Source organism: Orcinus orca, chromosome X (assembly GCF_937001465.1).
Source record: "Orcinus orca chromosome X, mOrcOrc1.1, whole genome shotgun sequence".
Taxonomy (NCBI): Eukaryota; Metazoa; Chordata; class Mammalia; order Artiodactyla; family Delphinidae; genus Orcinus; species Orcinus orca.
This window is the reverse complement of record NC_064580.1, coordinates 64254050-64278774: the sequence shown is the minus strand read 5'-3', so window position 1 is coordinate 64278774 and position 24725 is coordinate 64254050. Positions and strand designations below refer to the sequence as shown.

At 35.4% G+C, this 24725-nt stretch overlaps 1 protein-coding gene across 1 annotated transcript in view; it reads right to left on the bottom strand.

Annotated features, from left to right (window-relative positions):
- CHIC1 (cysteine rich hydrophobic domain 1) overlaps positions 1 to 24420 on the bottom strand; it is a 42334-nt gene extending 17914 nt beyond the window's left edge. The window contains exons 1-3 of the mRNA XM_004283806.4: positions 23988 to 24420; positions 13182 to 13236; positions 7268 to 7423 (exon numbers count right to left, since the gene is read on the bottom strand). Of these exons, the coding sequence (XP_004283854.1) occupies positions 7268 to 7423; positions 13182 to 13236; positions 23988 to 24274 (498 nt within the window). The 5' untranslated portion in view covers positions 24275 to 24420. The remainder of the gene's footprint in view (positions 1 to 7267; positions 7424 to 13181; positions 13237 to 23987) is intronic.
- Positions 24421 to 24725: the final 305 nt, after the last annotated feature.

Here is a 24725-nt window from a genome sequence, read left to right as displayed (position 1 = left end):
TGGGTTCAAACATTTAAGGAAGATATTATACCAGTTCTCTACAATCTATTCCAGAAAACAGAAGCAGAGGGAGTATTTCCTAATTCATTCTATGAGGCCAGTATTACCCTAATACCAGAACCAGACATAGGTATTATATGAAAAGAAAACTGCAGATCAATATTTTTCGTGAACATAGATGTAAAAACCTGTATAAAACATTAGCAAAGAAATACAACAATGTATATACTACAATAAGTAGGGTTTATCTCAGGTATGCAAATCTGGTTCATCATTCAAAAATCAATTAATATGTAAGCCATCACATCAACAGGCTAAAAAAGAAAAATCACATAATCATATCAATAGATGCAGAAAAAACATCTGACAAAATCCAACACTCATTCATGATAAAAACTCTCGGCAAACTAGGATGGGGGAACTTCTTCAAGTTGATAAAGAACATCTTACAAAAAACCTACAGTTAACATCATACTTGATGGTGAGAAACTCAGTTTCCCACTAAGATCAGGAACAAGGCAAGGATATTCCCTCTCACCATTACTTTTCAACATCATTCTGAAAGTCCTAGATAATGCAATAAGACAAGAAAAAGAAAATAAAAGGTGTATATACCGAGAAAGAAGAAACAAAATTATCTTACTTCATAGATGACATGATTGTCTATGTAGAAAATCCTGAAAAATCAAAAGAACTCCTTGAATTAATAAGCAATTATAGAAAGGTTGCAGGATACAAAGTATATTGGTATATATGATGATAGATTGGTATACATGATGGATACATGTCATTATACATTTGCCAAAACCCATAGAATGTACAACATAAAGAGTGAACTCTAATGTAAACTAAGGACTTCAGTTAATAATAATGTGTCAATATTGGCTCATCAGTTTTAACAATTATACTTCGATAGAGCAAGATGTTAATAATAGGGAAAACTGGGGGTTGACTGAGGGAGATATATGGGAACTCTTTTTTTCTCAATTTTTTTCTGTAAACCTAAAATTGTTCAAAAAATAGGCTATTAATTAAAATATTATAAATAAAAAGTAAAGATGAAATGAAGATACTCTTAGATAAAAACTGAGAGGATCCAGTCCCTGCAGACCTACCATATAAGAAATATTATGGGAAGTTCTTCAGGCTGAAACCAAGGTACGTCAGGTATTATTTTGAGTCCACACACAGGAAATGATACACTGAGAAGCTCAATGAACTCCAAGTAGGATAAACTGAAAGAGACCCATACTGAGAGAAACTATATTCAAACCTTTGAAAGCCAAAAACAAGAAGAAAACTCTTGAAAGCCGCAACAGAGAAGCAACTTGTTATGTACAAAGAGATACTCAATAGGATTAACAGCCAATTTCATATCAGCAACCATAAGGTTCAGAAGCAGTGGGATGACATATTTAAAGTGCTAAAAAGAAAAAAAACCCTGTCATCCAAGATTTCTATACTTGGCGAAACTATCCTTTCAAAAAAAGGAGAAATTAAGACATTCCCAGGTAAGCACTGAGGGAGTTCACTGCTATTAGAATTGCCTGTAAGAAATGCTGAAAAGAGTCCTTCAGGCTGAAATGAAAGAACACTGGACAATAACTCAAGCAACATGATAAAGTAAAGAACACTAGTAAAAGTAACTGCATAAATAAATATAAAAGCCAAAATTGTTCTCTTTTTGTTTTGGAACTTCTATTTTCTTCCTATATAATCTAAAAGACAAATGTATAAAATGATAATTATAAATCTATGTTAATGGACACACAATATATAAGATGTAATTTGTGATAAAACATATATGGGGAGGCATGTAGATGCACAGGAGCAGAATCTGTATATTACTGAAGTTAAAGTGGTATTATTAATTCAAACTAGTGTGTTACAAGTTTAAGATATTAATTATAATCCCAAGGGTAACAACTAAGAAAATAGCTAAAAATATATACAAAAGAAATGAAAAGGCACATGGTGCACTACAAAAATCAATTAAATATAAAATAGGGAAGTAATGGAGTTGTTTTCCAGCTCCATTATCAGAAATGACAAAAGACAAAATGGCAAAAGTCCTCCCTTATCTGTTACAGACTGAATTATGTTCTCCCAAAATTCATATATTCAAGTGTCACAACCACCAGTACCTGAGAATGTGACCTTATTTGGAGATATGGTTTTTAAAGTGGTAATTAAGCTAAAATGAGATGATCAGAGTATGCCCGAATCCAGTATGACTGGTGTCCTAGTAAGAAGAGATTAGGACACAGACATATATAGAGGGAAGGCCAGGTGAAGACCCAGGGAGAAAAATGGCCATCTACAAGCCAATGGGAGAAACCTCAGAAAAAATACATCAACTTTCCCAACACCTTGACCTCAGACTTACAGCCTCTAGGACTGTGAGAAAATACATTTCTGTTGGCTAAACCACCTAGTCTGTAGTACTTAATTAAGGCAGCCCTGGCAAACTAATATATTATCATCAATCATTTTAAAGGCAAATAGATTAAACTCTCAATTAAAAGGGAGAGATTTGCAGAATGGATTTAAAAACACGATCCATTTAAAGACCTAAATGTTAAGACCCGGACACTATAAAACTCTTTAGAGGAAAACATAGGAAGAACACTCTGACATAAATCACAGCAAGACCTTTTCTGACTCACCTCCTACAGTAATGGAAATAAAAACAGAAATAAACAAATGGGACCTAATGAAACTTAAAAGCTTTTGCACAGCAAAGGAAACCATGAACAAGATGAAAAGACAACCCTCAGAATGGGAGAAAATAGTTGCAAACCAATCTATGGACAAAGGATTAATCTCCAAAATATACAAACAGCTCATGCAGTTCAATATCAAAAAACAAACAACCCAATCAAAAAATGGGCAGAAGACCTAAATAGACATTTCTCCAAAGAAGACATACAGATGGCCAAGAGGAATATGAAAAGATGCTCAACATCACTAATTATTAGAGACATGCAAATCAAAACTACAATGAGATATCACCTCACACCAGTCAGAATGGGCATCATCAGAAAATCTACAAACAACAAATGCTGGAGAGGGTGTGGAGAAAAGGGAACCCTCTTACACTCTTAACTGGAATGTAAATTGATACAGCCACTATGGAGAACAGTAGGGAGATCCTTAAAAAACTAAACATAGAATTACCATATGACCCAGCAATCCCACTACTGGGCATATACCCAGAGAAAACCATAATTCAAAAAGACACATGCACTGCAATGCTCACTGCAGCACTATTTACAATAGCCAGGTCATGGAAGCAACCTAAATGTCCATCAACAGAGGAATGGGTAAAGAAGATGTGGTACATGTATACAATGGAATATTACTCAGCCATAAAAAGGAATGAAATTGGGTCATTTGTAGAGATGTGGATGGACTTAGAGAGTGTCATACAGAGTGAAGTAAGTCAGAAAGAGAAAAATGAATACCGTATGCTAACACATATATGTGGAATCTAGAAAAATAGTACAGATGAACCAGTTTGCAAGGCAGAAATACAGACACAGATGTAGAGAACAAACGTATGGACACCAAGATGGGGAAGGGGGGATGGGATGAATTGGGAGATTGGGATTGACATATTTACACTAATATGTATAAAATAGATAACTAATGAGAACCTGCTGTACAGCACAGAGAACTCTATCTACTTCACTTTGCTATACAGTAGAAACTAACACAACGTTGTAAAACAACTACATCCCAATAAAAAAAGAAAAAATATCTTAACATAACATGGTAACACAAAAGCAAAAAAACAAACAAACAAAAAAATATGATCCATGAGTCTACATGAGACTCAGTTTAGATTCAAAGACACAAGTAGGTTGAAAGTGAGAGGACAGAAAAAGATTTTCCATGTAAATAGTAACCAGAAAAAGAGCTGGGATAGATGATATCAGACAAAATAGATTTTAAGTAAGAAAAAATGTTACAAGAGAAAAAGATGGACACTATATGTCTTAATATGCTCAGGCTACTATGACAAAAGACCATATTCTAGGTGGCTTCAACAACAGTTCCGGAGTATCGAAGTCTTAGATCAGTGTGTCAGCATGGTTTGTTGGGTTCTGGTGGAAGCCCTTTTCCTCATAGAAGAACAACTTATAGTTGTCTATAAGTTCCTTATAGACAACTTCCTTGTTGCTCACACGGTAGAGAGATAGAGAGCAAGCTCTCTATTTTTTTCTTATAAGGGCACTAATCCACCATGAGGACCCCACCCTCATGACTTCATCTAAACCTAAGTACCTCCCAAAGGCCAAAATACCAACCACCCCCAAATACCATCATATTAGAGGGGAGGGCTGCAACATATGACTTTTGAGGGAACACAAACATTAATTCCCTAACAATATATATTGATGAAAATATAAATCTTTCAAGAAGAAATGACAATGATAAATATATACACAACTAGCAACAGACCTGCAAAATACATGAAGCAGAAACTGACAAATCTGAAGGGAGAAATAGATATTTCTACAATAATAGGACTTCAATACTCCACTTTCAATAATGGATAGAACAACTTTGCAGAGCAGTAAAGAAAGGCAGGACTTGAACAACACTGTCAACCAACTAGATCTAACAGACATATACAGAACCCTCCACCCCACAACAATATAATACAAATTTATTCTTAAGTATACATGGAGTATTCTCCAGGATAGGCCATATGTTATGCCACTAAACAAGCCTCAATAAATAAAAAAAGATTAAAACCATACAAAGTATCTTCTCCAATAACAATGGAATGAAATTAGAAATCATAAGGAAAACAACATTATGTTCATGTTGTAAGACTGAGATAACAGTCCCTTCCCTCTGAACATCCCTCTCAGTTTAGCAAATGTTATAGCAAAAAAGGTAAATGTTAAAAGTAATATCAAATTTAAGGATGGTGGCAGGATTAGGCCTGAAAATTGACTATAATAACACAGTGGTAAATGTAAGAATGGGTAAACAAAGACCTTCATTTCATATGTCATGTAAGCTTAGAATCCTACCAGAGCCAAGAGAGACTAAGAGCAGCTCAGGGCATTCTGGTCTGTATTTCTTTTCTTTCAACTAATTTGCTGGAAAAAAATGTCCATGACGTATACTGGCCAAAAAAAAAAAAAAAAAAAAAAAAAAAGTTCACAAGGCAGACTGTTTACAAAGAAGTTCTTTTCTTGGAAACATTTTACAATCATTCATTTATACAGCAACCTTGTGACACAGGGCAGATTAATCATATTATTTCCATTTTATTTTGTGGATAAACACAGACGTGACTTCTATGAAGTTAGATACCCCGTTAGAAATGGCTAGAGCCATTTTTAAATTGTTGTATTTTATTTTTTATTTCTCCATGTGGACAAAAAAAAGCAGTGATGGGCCTTAAATCTCTTCATCATCACAACCACCATAAAAGTAACTAATATTATCTGGATTTTATAGGTGAGGAAATTGAGGCTCCAGAAAGGACAGTGCTTGTACAAGGTTACCAGCATGTGCTTGGTGCTTCATTGTCTAGTGTGTTAACATAGTATGTACAAAGTCAACGGCCATAACTATAAAGTGTACAGAGCAAGGCAGATAATGTAAATGCTGCGTAGTTCTATGGTGAACCAGAGACCACGTGTCCTATTTAAAGGAAGGAGCCACCACTCAGCAAGGGCTAATTGCTGAAAGATAGGCATGTGGGTCCAATACTGTCAGAGCTTTAGATTTTACAAGAGACGCTGGCTGTTTCAAATTTTACTTTAAATATTCTAATTTTTAAATGCTGGCAACTGATTTAAATGTTTAAAAAACAGAGTGGGCTGGATTTAGCCCACAGGACAACTGTTTGCATATCTGTACTAAATAAACTTTTTAAAACTGACAGATTAGTGATCTAAGAATACACTGATGCCTCAATTTCAATATGAATTCCTAACCAAAGTAGTGGGAGATGCGAAGAAATCACAGCATCAGTATTAATTTCATATCAGTAGTGATCATAGTAAAATACATGACTGAATAAATTGTTTCTATTTCAGGCCTTGTGGCGGAGGTATTAATAAAGAGGCAAATACGTAAACAGGTCATCAGAAAAAAAGATCCTGGATAATATTAAAACCAAAAACTCTTCTTAAGTAATTGAAATTGGCTATATTTGTGTGATGAAAAAATCCCATAATTAATTCACATTGAGGCTTTAAAAATAATGAGGATGGGTAGGAGTTATTGATTTGTAACTTTTAAAAGATATGACAATTAAAGAAAGAAATTTATGCTGTCATTTTTTTTAACTTACAGAAAGCCATTTGAGAACATTGTTCAAGCTTTGACAAACAATAAACTAAGCTCTATTTAAAATAAAGCACTGATCTACTGGTAGTGACCAAGAAAATTAATAAAATGTCTAATTTTCCATTCAAAAAGTTATAGGGGTGACAGTATTTTATTATTTGTTTTTTTGAAGTAGACATTAAGGAGGGCAAGAGAAAGATGGAGGGGAAAATGTAATGAGTACTTGTTGGGAATCTTTTTGGTTTATGAAACAACTGCATCACTAATTATACCCCCACAAGGTGCTGTGATGTTGAATATGGTTCAGTAGGCTAATTATTATTTAGAAGTTTAAATGAAATCATCAATGTGGTACAGGGAAAATAACTGTAGGTAAAATGAATTAATTTTCCTCATTGGCTTCAATTAAAAAGTTTAAAAATATCTTCCCACTGGGGGAAAATCATTCTAAAGATCAAAATAAAATTTTAAAGAAGACGAGATAAATGTAGTAGTCTTAAATCCATGACATAACTGGTAATGTCATGTCAGAATGTTATTTTGACATGTTCAAAATTAACAAGGATTTCCCCTACCAACTTTGTAGATTACTCTCACTTCTGCCTTTCTTCAGGTCAGAAGAAACTCTCCCATATACCTGTGGCTTGGAAATACTTTAAATCATAGCTTCAGGTTTTGTAAAAAGAATAAGTAGCCCAGTCACATTTATATTTACTTAAGTACTCCACTTACTTTGCACTTATTTAAAATAATGATTGAACCCATATTAAGTGATAAAGCGTTGATAAAGTTTGGACAAATGACTTAATCTCTCTGACCCCGAGTTTCTTTATATCTAGAATGAGGACAGCATTGTTATGAGAATTTAATAAATTCTGTAAAGTACTTGGCACACAGCAAGTGTTCAATAAACGTTAGCTCATTATTATTACACAATAAAATGGTTACTCACTCTTTTGTTGAGACAAATAACGGGCCACAGGCTGCAACCCAGTGTGCAACAGCAGCAGAGACAACCACACAGCAGCCATTTCACATTGACTGGGAGAGCCTTTTTCAAACATGCATTCACACGGCCAATGCTGGTCTTAAATTCTTCTGGGGCCACCTACAACAAGGGTGCAATCTTTAACAATCTGTGGGCAGCTTTCTACTATTTGTCTCTAAATCTAAAGAAAATGTTTGTCTTATTACAAGTACTTTAAGGAATTACACGTCTAAATATATTTCCTCCCTATCTTTCCCTCGGTGCTTTGTGACCGCCTGGAGGGGTGGGATAGGGAGGTGGGAGGGAGGGAGACGCAAGAGGGAAGAGATATGGGAACATATGTATATGTATAACTGATTCACTTTGTTATAAAGCAGAAACTAACACACCACTGTAAAGCAATTATACTCCAATAAAGATGTTAAAAAAATAAAATACCAAAAAAATATGTATTACATACTCCTGGATGACATTAGAAAGCAAAACAATATAATTTCATGTTTACAGAACTTATTCTCATGTTCGAAAACAGTCTTTTGAAATTATCAACAATAAAATGACAACAGTAACATTGGTGGTAAAGGATACCTGTTAAGCAGTTTTCTTACAAATATTCTCATTATTAAAGCAATATTATTTATAGTCTCCAGTCACTCAGACTAAAGGTTGAGTAAGACTAGAAGCATAATACAACAATAAAACCTAAATACTACCAGAGTAAATAGAATTAAATTTAGACCTCAGCAATATTTCTGTTATCTTTAAAAAGGCAACTCTCAAACCTTTTCTCCCTGGCAAATTTTCAAGATAACAATTTTAACACTTGCCATTGTTTGTAGGGAAAAGCTACACTAACAAAAGACAGTGAGGAGTGATCACATTCAAAACACAGTCTTAATATTAGTATAAAATGGACTCATAGCTGCTATAAATTTTAGAAGTTCAGAGATCCTTAAATATACAAATTTAATATTTTTAATTACTACCTCCATTCCTGGAAGTGGCTGCTTGTGCCTCTCTGTAAACAATGACAAAGTCAGTTCAAAGGCAAGAGCATGACAGGCATAATTAGATTTATACAAAAAACTCTGCTTGAAGGTTATACAATTCAAAGGTATACTAAAAATAGTTTGCTTTCAGTGAAATCACATTTCTGGATCACAAAAATGATTCCCTTTCATTTAGAAAGCTGTCACACTGTAAAATCTATGGGAAAAAAATTCTGCCATCTGGTTGTGCAAGCAAAAATTATGAAATTACTAGGAAAAATAAGCTGCTGTAAAATAAAAACCCCACTAGCATGTTTGGTATCAAAAATACAGAGCTTTATAACTCTTCCAAGTAAAAACTGTATTACAGGAATCAATTTATTACATTTTTGTCTTTTAATAAACATGTCTTAGAATCAATACTACAATACATACCTATTAGCAGACGTTAGAAAGATACATGACCACAGAATTCAGTACCATCATGATTTAAACATTAAATAATTATACTAGCTTTATTAGAATTGTTCATGCCACCCAATAATGTTAATCGCTTAACCTATAAATTAGATTTTCTTCCTAATATGTTAACAAGTTGTGAAATTGTAAGGCTCAAAACTGTATTTACAGGAGGAAACTAAACTGATTTCATTCTCCAATATGACCTAAAGACAATCACTGAGTGAAAAGAATTCCAAATAAATGACTAAATATCTGGAGTAAATATGAAAGTAAATTCAGAGAACCATGGCTTATAATTGAAAATAGAAAACACCAACAGGCTAAGCACATTAAGACAACAAGTCAAGATCTAGATTCTAGTCTCTTATTAGTTATAAAAAATCCTAGGTAAGTTCATTTAATTTTTGTGAGTTTTAGTCTCCCATCTATAAAATGAAATAAATAATTTTTCTATTACATACCTCACAGGGAATGGAAATTATACCTTAGAAAGGACCTCCTAACTAGAATGCTTTGAGAAAGGAAGTCAGCGAATCGTATTTGACTAGATTTGGAGAAAGAAAAGCAAAGCTCTTTTTTGCATCGAGTATCACCTGAAGGTTTGTATCAGGTAACTTAATACTCCACAGCTTTGCTACACAGTCTATTATAAACAAAAGGATAAACTGCTACATTTTGAATGCAAATTTAATGCTTTTCAATTCTTAAAAGATGTTCTTTGTAAAATCAAGGTACTAAGTTGCTATCTTAAAATTTACCTCTCAAAGAGTGATATTCAACTTCTTTTTTCCTAGTGAGCCACTGAGCAAGCAAATGGAAGTTAAAATAAGGAAAATATATTTATATATTTAGCTGTAATCTGTAATATAACATTATTATCAATTTTCTTTAAACTGTGTATCCAGAAACACTAATACATTTTTTAAATATGGCAAATTTTGATATAAACTCATAAAATTATTAAATCTGTCCATTTACAAATTTAAGTGCTTGTAAGTAGAATTTAAATTTATGTTTAAAAAGTAAAATTTTTATTTAAAACTTTTATTTAAAAGCGTGTAAGCACAGACGAGAAAAAGTAAAGAATGAGGCTAAAGTCAGAAATGAATCAATCCAAAATGTAAAATTTGATTTTTGTTTAAAACACTGTGAATGAAGTAAATTATATGCCAAGGTATATAAAATTTGTTATAAGATTTATCTTTCATTACATGCTTCTGGAAATGAATTAACAAAAGCATTTCTAAAATGTGGCAATTTTCCTTCTTCTCCACCAATACTTTCCACTTTTAACATATAATATTCACAGTTTGTACTCTCTTACTATGGACAAATTAAAAACTAAAACATTCAAGTTACTAAAAGTGAGAATTCAAATTTTTTGAAGTAATAACAGAAACATATTGAAAAGAAAACTTTTACTAGAATTTCAAAGAATAAACTGAAATCTTCATTTTGACTTTAAAAGGAAGCCAGAATTGTCTTTGAAAAAAAAATCTGTATTTGAATAACAGTAAAAGTCATAAAACAGAGATAAAGGCATAGGAAATGAGAATTGGTTAACTCCCGATTTTAAACAATGTGAAAGAAATGTTTAGTTAACTGTGTGGAATCAGAGTTAATAACATTTTACTCATTTACTTCCATATAATTGAGTATTTCTAGTAATGAAGGTTAGATGGAAGCCCTTTACTTTGTAGCTGAATGGCAGGTTGTAAAGAAACATTTAATTCCTTTTGACTTTCTTAGAAAGAAAAAAGAAAGCCACATCATAAAGGTGGGGGAAAGGGTCATAATATTTTATAACAGGATGCAAGAGACTTTGCAAACAGAAGAAAATCTAAGCAAAACCCAGCAGGACTGATTTGCCTCCTTCAGTCATGGGGAACACAACCCAATCAATCACTTGTCATACTGGATCGCAATAGTAAAGGTGGATTTTATGGTTTATGGTTCCCAACACTGCACACTAATCTCCCTGTAACACCATTTAATTGTTTCAAGCTGAGGGCCGGAAGCTTTTATTTCTTTTCTGAAGTTTTGTGGTTCTTTCATTTTCTGGTCACCAGAATCTGTATGTATACACCTGTTTGATATGTCCTATCACGACAGGAGGACTTATCTTCAGTGAAAGGAGGAAACAATCTTTCCTTAACTTAATATAAAAGATTATCTTTTTATTTATATTAAAAGCATTAATACATAAGAAGCACAAAATTAATACTGAGTCACAGAGCTTAACAAAATGGCTTTTGAGGTTTTCAGAATTCACTCCACAATTTTGCTTAGTTTAGGCATAAATGCTATATAGAATTCCACTCATGCTGGAATACTGGTTTTGTAAAATGCAGATTTATTTTTCTATTTTACCTACTGCATTTATTCATTTTGAAATATACTTACACTGCTGCTAAGTCTGGAATTCAAACCTTTTTTTTCTTTTAGATTTTTTCTGAAACATGCAAATTCTTTTTTGCCTCTCAAGACCCCACAGTTATCAGAGATGCATTTTGATAATCCAAAATAACCTATACAAATGAAATAGTGCCTACCGGAGAAAAATAATCTCATTAAAGAGAAAATAAATAAAGAGAAAATAAAGTTATCATGTGACTTTGAAAAAAAATCAGACTTTCAGAATTCCTTTTAGTTTTTTTCATCACCAAACACTAAACTAGGAAAAACATCACTGTATCATTTATGCCTCATTCAATTCATGAGAAATTTTGTGCATTTAAATAATGCACACTAGAATAAATATCCAATCATTATGTGTTACGAAAACGGTCACCTGAAAAGAATGGATATCTTTAAGAACAGTTCATATCCAGATCATTTAGGTTGTGTGAATGCATACCAAAGGCAGCTTAATATTCCTACTTCCCTAGTTTAAAAAATGACTATCTTTTATGCTGGTGGAATTTCTAGTTTTAGAAGGCTTGGAAAGAAATGAAGAGGTGTGAAGAAATATTCTGAAGATTCCTCGAGCACATAAAAGTGGCCAATTTCAAAGATGGATAATTCTTACACCTGGGAACTCTATTCTCTGACATATTTTTTGATTATTCATTTTCTAGAGTTACTTGTATTTATAATTCAAACTTTTTTTAACTAAACCAATAATAAAGCTGGATGTAACTGCCCAGACAACACATGCAGCAGCATCAAGGGAAACATAAAGAACAAGTTTTCCACTGGAGATGCCTTAATTCACATTCTCTTTAATATTGAATTTGCCATCTTTCCACAGACAAATTACTATTCAAGAGATTTTTTCCCATAGCTATTTTTTCCCTTGGAAAAAACATTTATGATTAATTCATATACACAAATCTAAATCTGAACTGCTGCTTAAATTGGTGAATAATTCTAAATGATCAGGATAGGAAGGTAGAACATACTAGAGAGTGAGGCCAAAATCTCAAACCAAAGGGCTCTTTGTATCCTAAAAAGATAAATGGCCACATATTTTCTAATGTTCACTTACCTAGGGACTATCACCACTTGTTTAGTACTATATGGAATGATTTGACATTATATATCAGGAGAGACAGAAAAGGTCAACAATCAAAGAGAACAAATTATCGATGGGACCAAGAACAAACAATTACTCAGATGAAGAAGGTTAAAGTAGCAAAAGCAATTAAAATTGAAAGCTGGTGAGTAGAGAAAAGTGGAAAAACAATCAGGGTGAAACTGGGATATACTGATGAAGAATTATCAATAACAACCACAAACTTACATTGTGAAGCTAATAAGTGCCTGACAATACGCTAGGAGTTTTATATATTCTTTTTGCCTTAGTCAGAGCTTTTTCCTTTGGGTTTAGAAGTTAACATTACTGTTGTAAGAGGATTTTCCAAACAGTTTTGAATCCTAGGAAGTCTTTGAATATTGAGCCTCGATGCTAGAAGATACTACTGGGTGTAGAGGAACCAGGAAACAAAAAGGTAATAACAATTTATTGCAGTGAATCCAATTGTAGAAGCTCAAGCTATCTAAATGACAGAAAAATGTCCAACCAAAAATTTGATTTTTTGATGTATAACAAATCACATCACAGGACACTAAAATTCATAGAGTGATACAAATTTGAACACTGATAACTTCGTTAACTCTAAAATCATTGGAAATTACTGACCTAAATGAAAACAATTACAGCTACCAGTGCTGAGAAAAAAGGCAAAACTGGAAAAACTGAACAGATAAGTAAGTAATGGCTGGCATTAATGGACATGAACAAAATAACTGGTCATATGCTAGTAGTCATGGAGACAGCTTTCAGTCACTAACGACATAGCCTCCAATTACCCTGACCTCTTATTATCAGACTTCATTACAGTGAGTCAAAGCACTTGTCATAACACTAAATAAGTCATAAAACAATGCTTTTAGAATTGAAAAGTTCAATGCAAACTCTCACTTACCTTCCCTGTTAGAACTGAGGGAAATTCAGTATCAAACTTGTTGCTCAAGCCAAACCTTAAAAACAAAGACAGAACAAAATATATTCTACCCAGCGTATTTAACTCTTGCCCTTAAAAAAAGTTACAAAGCCATGCATTTTTCTTTTGATGTTGTGACCTAAAAGCACGTCCTAAAAATAATTTGATATTTATAGAAAATACACCTTTGACTATTAATCCAAATTAACAGTAAAAGAAACTTAAGGAGCCAATGTTAAAGTAGGATTCTAACTAGAACCATGATATGAGATTAAAAAATAATAGAGAAACACTGACATACAGCTGGAAATATCACAACTTTTGATTGAAACATCTCTGTTAAAACCCATTTTAATTGATAACTGTTGGAACTGGCTGATGGGTTATATATGGGAGTGGATTATACTATTCTTTCTACTTCTGTGGATATATGAAAATTCCTAATAAAAACTAATGTAACCTTTGGAACTATAGAGCTTGACAACTTATGATCAGTTACTATTCAGATACTCAAAGGTTGATCCTTATGAATGGCTTTTATGTATATGTTCAACCAATTTTGAGAAAACAGATCCCAGCCTCAAAAGCTCTGACTTTTTTCAAGTACACTCACTGAAATCTGTACTAAGTCAAAATGATTTTTTATAAGCCTTCCTTCACCTACTTGGTGATTGATTTTGGTAGGAATAACAAAGGTCACTTCCTGCATGTTAGATGATATATCAGAGTGACTACAATTTTATGTTAGTGTAAGCAAAAAACACTAACATTTAATAAGAACTCCTTTTGAGGTAGACAATAATAGTAACAGTTACCAGTAACTATCTACTTACCATGGGTTAGACACTGTGTTAGGTAAATACATTACCTCTAAAATTCACAACCCTTCAAGAGGGGTATTGTTATCTCTGTTTTACAGAGAAGGAAGCTGACACTCAGAAAAAATTTTTTCAAAAAGTAATCAAATGACTTGCCCAAAGTCACATAGTAAGAGGAGGCAACCAAAATTCAAATGCTAATCCCTAAATTCTTTCTGTCCTATATTAAGCTCCTTGAGAACAGAAACTATGGCTTATTTACTTTGCTATCTTCCATTATGCTTCCACTAGCACAATGGAATCTAGTAGGTGCTTAATAAAAGTTTGTTGAATAATAAGCTACTGTATGTCCTGTTTGATTCTACTGATTTATTGCACTTTGGTCTTAGGGTCACTTTAAAGACATCTTAAGAATCCAACGTCCTATTAAAACTCTCTGTGAGAATCACAGTCTCCTTGTATCATTTATGTTAACAGCTCCTCTTCAAGGACACAAGCCAATCCTTGTGCTCTTTTTGTGCAAAAGACTATATTTAGCAGCTAGCAGCAAGGTACATATCTGTACATAAATATATTTTACCTTGCATGTTTAAAATGTATTTTAAAACAAATTCTATACTTTAAAAGAGTTGAGAAAATTAATTAGCAATTATAAAAAGAACTTCACTTCATTAAAAAACTTCATTACTTCTCTAGGTGTCAGTACAACACACAACGAGAGCATAACATTTTTATAATAACATTCTCATAACATTCCCCTTAAATCTATACATAGAGGAGTATAACCAAACTTAAAAATAAAATGGTACTCTTGTACATGAATTTTTATGGCAACTTTCATGTGCTGTTTGAGAAACTGATACTCTAGTATTAAATATATATTTGTAATTATGTACTAACTAAGCAATCAGTAACATGACAAATATTTAATAGAGCAAGAAACATATTTCATTCAAATCATATTTAGGTAAATAGTGACCTTATCACTAGTCAAGAAGATGTAATTGAATTCATTATTCCACAGTTAATTCTTATTGCGTAACAAAGAAATATATACAGGTTTCATTTATAGAAAGTAGACATGATACATTTGAAAGCAGAGCTCTATTTCCATTCGTACAGCTTGTCTTCTATTTTTTAAAATTAGGGCTTCCCTGGTGGCACAGTGGTTGGGAGTCCGCCTGCCGATGCAGGAGACACGGGTTCGTGCCCCGGTCCGGGAAGATCCCACATGCCGCAGAGCGGCTGGGCCCGTGAGCCATGGCCGCTGAGCCTGTGCGTCCAGAGCCTGTGCTCCGCAACGGGAGAGGCCACAACAGTGAGAAGCTCGCGTACCGCAAAAAAAAAAAAAAAAAAAAAAAAAAAAATCCAATTTATTTATTTATTTATTTTTGGCCGTGCAGTGCAGCATGTGGGGTTTTAGTTCCCTGACCAGGGATCAAACCTGTGTCCCCTTCAGTGGAAGCACTGAGTCCTAACCACTGGACCACCAAGGAATTCCCCTTTTGCCTTTTAGATACAACGTTAATAATATGTTCGTACCTCCATTAGAGACTGCTGCCATTATAGCTTTTCCCAGTTGCCATTCTTTTACTACATATCAAATACATAGAGAATATAGACAGATGTATTCCTCAAAATGCATGGAATATTTCTATTATTTAAAAAATTTTTAGCTTTGCTATTCTCTTTGCATTTATCACCAGACAAATGAACTTTCGTTGCCACTGTTTCCATTTCCTTAATATTACCCCTTCCTTTCTTAACCTTTTGAATGAACATGCTGGCTTTTTTTTTTTTTTTTTGGCTGTGCCGTGTGGTATGTGGGATCTTAGTTCCCCCACCAGGGATGGAACCCGTGCCCCTGTGTTGGGAGCGTGGAGTCTTAACCACTGGACCACCAGGGAAGTCCCTAACCTTCTGAAATTTCTCTTTTGATGCTGTTACTATACTGAAAATAATCCCTTATTTGGTAAATTTATTTAGAAAGACAAGTTCATCTTATTTAGTGCCAAATTCAATGTCCTCTTCTCAGAACTTTCCCCCCGACTTTGCAGCCTATGATGCTGTTCACCACTCCTTCCTAACGTTCTCCGATTCATTCACTCTCTCCTAACACTCTTGTCTTTTCCCAAAGTTTAGCTGTTAGTCATCTGCTCCTGTTTCTAAAGGAATTACAACAGTTCATCTATTTTTAATAGCCTTGACAATCACTTCTATGCCAAATCTATATCTCTAGTTCTATATTTCCCAACATGCTCTAGTCCCTCATCTCTAATTGCATACTAAAAATTTCCATTTGGAAATAATGCCATTTGTAGCAACATGGATGGCCCTAGAGATTATTATACAAAGTGAAGTAAGTCAGAAAGAGAAAGAGAAATGCCATATGATATCACTTATATGTGGAATCTAAAATATGACACAAATGAATTTATCTATGAAACAGAAACAGACTCACAGACATAGAGAACAGACTTGTGGCTGCCAAGGGGGAGGGTGGGTGAGGGAGGGATGGAGTGGGAGTTTGGGGTTAGCAGATGTAAACTAGCATATATAGAATGGATTAACAACAAGGTCTTACTGTATAGCACAGGGAATTATATTCAATATCCTGTGATAAACCATAATGGAAAAGAATATGGAAAAGAATATGGAAAAGAATATATACATATATATAAATGAATCACTTTGCTGTACAGCAGAAATTAACACAACATTGTAAATAACTATACTTCAATAAAATAAATTAAAAAAAACAACAAAAATAACTATTTCCATTTGGATATCGTGCTACAAAATAATACACCTCAAGTGAACACGTCTAAAATTAAAAGTTACCTTTTATTGGAAACTGGCTCCCCCCTTCCAAATTCCTCATCTCTATCAATGGCACATTGACTCTCTTTAACCTAGACCCTGGTATTTTTTGGACCTTCCCTCTCCTATTTTTTGCACCTTGCTTATATCCAGGTGGTCCCAAGTCCTGTTATTTGTTCCTTTGAAATCATTCTCATATCATTTCCTTCCTTTCCATTGCCACTGCTGTGTTGGCTCGTCTTTGCTCATGTGGTTTCTCTTGCTTCCTCTCCCTAGTTTCAATCCAATGCAGTCCTCAAAACTCAAGTCAACCCCTGCTGCAAGCCTTCATGGATTTCCCTTTCTCTGAACACTCATAGCCAACTTTAATCTGTACTACACAATTCAAAATTTAATAAAATATTTTCTTTTATTCTTCACTGATCCACACCAATTCCTTAAAGGAGATTTTCCTGTTAGCTTTGTAAACCAAGACCTGTACTTTCTTTTTTCTGTATTCTTCATAGTGCTTAGCCCAGTGCTCAGGTTCTCAAAAACTGCTTGCTAAATTCACATTACAAATTTTCTTCTCTAATATAAAAATGGATTGTATTTTCTAAAATATAAAAAGTATATTAGAAATGGTAAGGAGGGAATACCCTGGCAGTCTAGTGGTTAGCACTCTCTGCTCTCACTGCCAAGGGCCCAAGTTCAATCCCTGGTCGGGGAATGAAGATCCCACAAGCTATGCAGTGTGGACAAAAATTAAAAAAAAAAAAAGAAATGCTAAGGAAAGTGTCATTTTACTTCTTAAAACACTCCATTATGGCCTACATTTATCTACTTCAAAAGGTATAAAGATAGGCAAACTAGGCCCAATATATTCTCATAATTTGGGCTAAAAGGTAGTAGCAATTCTGTTCTTGCCTACCAGGGATTTCTTTCTTTAACTTCTCCATTAGATATTCAGCACCTAAAATGAGTACTTAAATAATCTTAGGCACAACATTTTACTTAGTAGCTACTAGGAAAATGTTGAAATGGCTCCTGCTAAATGAACACCTCAGCTTTGTTTCATAAGTAAACCATTAAGTTAAGAACTGTGAGTCCACAGAGGTTAGACAAGCTCATCTACCCATTACTGATCAGTGACAGACATGAGTCAAGATGTGGGGTTCTTCAGCATTAGACAAAGGCACTTGGGAACTGCTCACACTGTCATTTTATTGGCTTCATTAAATATAGAGCCTATTATGTGTTTGAAGCTGACACAGCTGGTGGTTCTTAATGATTGTATTTTATTTGTTAAGTGTCTCCAATGCCCCAAATTTTAATTTCTTGGACAATTCTTTGGAGTAAAGGAAACTGAGGTAAAGAAGGATGGGTCCTCTAGTTGCTCTTCCCTCTTTTCTCCCTCCCTATACCCCTTACTGTTTTTAATTCTTTTGAAATGACTATACATCAGCCTTTGAAAACCTTGCTCAAATTTAAGTTTATGTGTTCAGGTTATTTAAGAAAACACATCAAAGTGTAGTAAAATTCTGCCAACAAAAACCATTTCACTAGAAAACTATGCACTTATAGTAACACTGATTCTGAAGAACCTGCACTGATCTCTATTTACTATAACAAGAAAAAGGAAAGTCTATGCCCTTCAATTAAAAGAGATTTTAAAAAATTAAATTTCTTTTATCTTCCATATGGAAATAATCATGTCTTGCTGCCCTGTAAAATGACAAGTTACCATAGCTTCAGTATTCTCAAAGCCTAAAATCTTATAAAATACTTACCTTATACAAACACAAATTAACAATGCTTCACTGTAATTCCTCAAAGACAGCTGTTTACAGAAAAGGCATTCCATTCACTGATTAGAGAAGTATCAATATTTGTAGTGCTCTCTAACTTTCTGCAGAAATGCACTGTTTGGCAAATTTGGGCATCTTTTTTCAATTCTGTATATAATCACTTCAGCTCTTTTAGATTAATTTTAATGAGAATTTTATATATTTCTGAGAATTGGTAACCTCTTATCTCTACTAACTTCTATACAGCTGTATTATCAAGGGTAAATATCTATATATTTTAAGTAATATAAAGAGTGTGGTAATACCTATAAATAAGAAAAAAAATCTCATGAGATGTAAGATCCAAATATTCATCCTAAAAATATCAAGATGAAAAATGATAGACACTAAGCTACATCACTCAAATGTATAGTATTTCTGAAACAATACTTACAAGAGACATTTCATTATTTCTGTTTCTAAAACCTCAAATCTGTGGGAGTTAATTTAGCCATTTATATATATATTAAAGGCATTCTTGTATCTTTTAATAAAATATTTTAGGTGTGTTATACAATATTTAAATGGTAGTGCCCATCATACTGGCATACTGACACACAGAAGATGGCAGTTACTGTTCTTTGTGCTGGGTATATATACAGCAATGAGTAACACATCAAATATATCTGCCTTAATGACACTTTAAAAAATTTTTAATTTGAAAAAAGATACCCAAATATCCATTTATGATCATCATCATCTCAGATTTGGAATTACAATTATTCTGGTTAGGTCATTCGACTTCTCAAAAAATTATAATTGATTGATAAGACATTAAATGATATCTTGATAAGTAACGAGAAAACCAATGTGTAAAGATGATATAAGTACACAGGGGTATTCTGACACATAAAGTCTTGCTCAACAAACCTTTCAGAGGTAAGGACAAGCCATAACCCCCACCCCAAATCTGGTAGTATTGTATCTATGCTCAGAAACACAAATACTCTCCAGAGGATGATTCAACTAACTAGCATTTGTTGAGGGCCTATAATACAGCACACACTATGGTGGGCATATTTTTACTAAAGTGAACCAGTATTTATTCAACTCACTTTTACTGAGTGTCTACTTCAGGGCAGGCACTGTGTTAAGCACTGAGAATTCAGAGGGAACCAGTGATTGTCCTGCCATTTCTGCTTCCAATTTATTCAGGGCAGAGAAGACTTGCAGGAGGTGGTGACTTATGAGGTAAGGGTGGTAGGTACTGGGATTCTAGATGAAGGCCCCAGCTTGAGCAGAGGCAAAGAGATAAACAGCATGCTGTGAATAAGAAAATACAAGCAGTAAAGGGAAATGTCAAAAGATTAGGCTGATAGATAGGCAGGGTCCAGTTCTATATTCCATGTTATAGAGCTTAGACTCGATCCTATGGATGAAGGGGAAACCACAGAAGTCTTAAACAGGAAAGTGGTGTCTCCATTGAGCAGCAGGCTGAGGAATAGATTTGGAGGTGACAAGGATGAAGGCAAGATAACTAGTAGGGTGGTGAAAGGGGCTTGAATCAGGGAAGTGGTGGTAGGGAGGAAAAGAAGAAATTTTTAGGTCATACATTACTAATACCCACTGATTGCTTAGCTGTGAGAAAACTGAGTGGGAAAGAGGAACCACTGATGAATAATGGGATAGGAGGAGGTCCATTTAACTGAGTTGGAGAACTCAGAAATAGGAGGAATTTTTTGAGGGGTTGGGATGGGGGTGTGAGGGGATGCGAGAGGGGGAGGATGAGTTTTGTTTTGAGTACGTTGAATTTAAGATGTCAGTGAGCCATTAGGTGAGGAAGTCCAGATAAGAGTCAGAACAGAGTCTGGTATAGAGATACTGATACATATTTGGGAGACATCAGATAATTGAAACCATGAGAGTCAAGATGAGACCATCTAGATAGAGCAGGGAATGAGAATAGTGGGCTGAGAACAAAACCCTGGAGATCACTAGTATTTAAGGAGCAAGAAAGGAAAAGAAACCCATGAATGAGGCAGTTAAGGAATAACCAGAAAAATATAAGGAGAACCAGGAAGAGTGAAATGGCCAAGGAATTCCTAGATTTGTTTGGCTGGCAAAATGTTTTTTTTAAAATCAGAATTTGAATACCTTTAGGCAAAACATATACCTTCCAGTTCAACTAAGGCCCCATCATTACTCATGCTGCACTATTTTCTGTAACCTGTCTCGCCTCTGAAGGCCAGTGTGTTTATGACCCCTGGAGTAAAAGCCTCTGAGAAAGAGGGAGTCATTATATGCAGCAGAGAGGACCAGAAAGATAGGAAATTGAAGATGCCCACTAATTTAGCAACAGGAGGGTCATGGTGATCTTAATGATACCAGTTTGTCTGTGGTCATGGTGGCAGAATCCAGATTACAGAAGGGTGAAGAGGAAATAGATATGGTGAATGTAGCTACTCTTAAGAAATTTGGAGAAAGAAGGAAGAGAGATTAGACAATAGCTAATGGGGAATGTAGGTCTAGGAAGGCTTTTATTTTTAAAGAATTAGACTGAATATGTTTACAGGCTGAGCCAACAGAGAGGCTGAGTGAGGTAATATATAGAGAGGTGCTGCCTGGGAGGAGGCTGGAAGAGAAGGATATGGAAAGCATAAATGGAGGGGTGAGTTTTGAACAAGCAGAGGGACTCCATGATCTCTGAGGGTGGAGGAAGAGAGCACAGGAATTCAAAGCTAATTAAGATACAGTGCAGGTGTTTCAGCAGGAAAGTGACATGATTAAACCATGTTTTACGAAAATTAGTTTGGCACAAGCATGCAGATGGATTGGGGTGGGGAGAGGTGGCAGACTGTGGCCGCAATTCAAGCAGGAGATGATGGCAACCCAAACTAGAGAGGTGCCAGTAGAAATGGAGAAAATGAATGATCTAATAGACCTTTTAAAAGGCATGATGACATAATTCTGGGACAGACTGGCAAAGGGCAATTCAAGGAGAAGGAAGAGTTAAAAATGACTCAAGGACTTGAAATATTACCCTGGAAGATTGGAATGGCAGTATCAGGGTCAGAAATGGGGAAACTGGAATGCACAGACAATCTGGGGAGGGAAAATAAATTGGGTTTAAGATATACTGAATTTGAGGTGATGGTTCTCAAATTTTAAACTTTGAAAAGAAACAACATCCTCTAAAGAACAGATGACTGCACGAAGAATGAAAAAAATAAGAATGGGAGAGAATAAGAAATATTTCATTCAGATAGGGCAACTAACACTCCCATGCCAGAAAAAAATTAAAGAGGCTGATATTTTAGACGTCTCAGAATTAGATTAACTATTTCCTAAGGATCTTACTTTACCTGTTGTAAGGAAGGTTTTCCTATCATAGAAAGACCAGTTTCTCATTTACATCAAACACGCTTTCTAGGTCAGAGAATGTGTACAATACAACTAAGTAATTTTCCAAACTATGTACGCTGGTTAGCAATTCAAGTACTGGTTTGCTGCTTTTCAGGTTTTGGCTTCAATTAATACCAGCAGTTACTATGAGCACCATTATTTCACACTCCTTATTCCAGAATTTTTAAGCTGAGAAGGTCATTACACCTATCATAAGGGCCTGGGCATGGCAAGTGTCAGTGCTTTGCTTTTAATTGAAAATAGGTTGTTAAGTACTTCACCATGGTTGTGTGAGGAGTAGAATGGAACCACAAATAAGTTTCAGGGAACCTAAACTCTGTTTTCTTCCCTGTTCCTTGTTTTCTGAATTTTAGGAAAAAAATGAAGGGGAGGAATGCTGGAATATAAAATTATAGACTGGAATAAAAAGCCTTTTTCTGTTTGATCATATGAAATAATCTGCATGAAAGTAACCTTTGGTACCAGAATCATAATTAATTTGAGTAATAAATTGTTTCCCTAGTGATGAAAGGAATGGAAATAAAACAGCGCAGTAAGCTGGCATCTGAACATTGTAGGCTATCTGCAAAATTCTTGGACCAAGAAAAATTGTGTTAAAATTGCCTAACCAAAAGGCAGGTCTAAAAATCTCCCCACACTCTTCCACAATTTCGAAATCTTCCTTAATACTTTTCATGCAAAGATCACAAAAGTATATTACAATTAAAATACTCAGCATGTTAAAATTAAAAGCTAACATGACGGGGGGAGGTGGTGCATAATATATGATTTCAGATAATATGAACTCAACTGAAAGAGGGGTAGGTGAGCCATTATCAAAATTACAGGCAGCATGACTTGATAGGAAAAAATAGTCCTATTTTGAAAACTCATAATTAAGAGGATGAACATGACACAATATTCAAACTTCCAAGTATTTACTGTCCAAGCACATAAAAACGAGAAAGCACTCTTCAAAGACCAGAGAACCATTAAATTTTTCTTGTGCTTTGACAACTACTACTCTATGAGGTCCCTCCCCCTTTTTATTTTCTCAAATATGATCCAAGATGTCAATTTAAAAAAAAACTCCGTATGAGTTTTCAAAAAATCATTCTCAGCTCCTAGGGGACTAATTTCCATATATATTTAATGTTTGCATATTTAATACTTGGGAATACAAAATCTCCTGCAGGTATGTTAAATTATTTCAGAGCTGAAAGGCTTTAAAAACCATCTACTCCAAACCCCTCATTTTACCAATGGAGAAATCAAGGCCCAGAAATGGGAAGTAACCTGACCAAGGTCACAGGGCCAGTAAGAAGCAGGGCTGGGACTAACATACAAGAGCCCTCACTCTCAATCCATTGCTCTTTCTACGTTTCACAGCTACTTCTCAACCTGAACCTCTAATTGTGTGATATTTAAGAAACGTCAGAATGAGGAGTGATCAAGACACGGAAAGGATTATTGAATTCATTTACAAAGGGATTAGATAGGAAGAAAGGATGGATGAATACATGGATGGGTGGATATTCTATAATGTTATTCACAAAATATATTATGTTTCTGTTTTGAAGAGTCCAAGCCTAGGTCTCGTCACTTGTTACAGCTGTCACCGTGTTCCACCAGACATCAATCTTGGCGGCAAAGAGTCCGCTGGTACATCCTGCAGTTTAAAGACTGTTCATCGCCAGCATACACAGAAGCAAGGAGACTCACCCCTACTCCAATCCCTCTGGCTCCCAACCCCCTAACTTCCCTGTCCTATACTCACTTTTTACCCGGTGTTGGTGCATCACATTTGCTTTCTCCTCACTTCCTTTACACTTGTCTCCCTCAGTTTCCCCATTTAGACCAGGTGTCCTTTCCTAACTATATGCCTCAGTCAGCCCTCCCCCACTCCACAGGCCCCTCGATTGCCTTATTCCTCTGTCGCCAAATCTCAGCCTTTTCAAACCCCATGGCTCCCTCTCGCTTACACAGTGATGTGGCCGGCGCCCCGCACCAATACAGGGTCGGGGGCATATCTCCGCAGATGCTCTTCGCTCACTACCCGAGGCGGGGGCGGCGTATCCTCCACCTGCTCCTCTTCTTCTTCCTCCTCCTCCTCTTCTTCCTCCTCCTCCTCATCTTCCTCGTCATCGTCGGGCCCCGATACCGACGACGACGACGACGGCGACGACGACGACGTTGCCGCTTCTTCTTCCTCCTCCTCCAGTTCCGAGATCGTGTCGAACTCCGCCATGTTGGGCAGCAGGATGCTCATCACGTGACCTTTCGATCACCGCCACCCTCACGCAGAAGAGTTTGAACCTGCTGAGGTGCTGGAAGAGGAGGGGGAACGAAATGCAGAGAAAGATGAGGGGGGTAGGGACAGGATTTAAGGAGATGCGCCTGCGTGGTGGGGTAGACCGGGGGGTGGGGTGGGGGGGCGGAGGGTGTTGGAGGCGGGGGCATGAGGGAGAGAGGAGCAAAATCAGTGTACGCTTGCGCGGCTCCAAGGGAAGGGGGGCGTTAGAGGTGAACTACTGGGAATTGTCGAGGTACGGTATGCGGGTGCTGCTCTTAATACTGCTGTTTGGGCTTCTGCTGCTTGTTTCCCGCGGACGTATCTTCTGGTTTTATTTCCTATTAATTAATAATGGGTATTATTACCCCCTTCCCTCCAGTGCAGGGAAGGGATATTCTATAAAAGTGAGGTTAGAACTTTGCCCCAT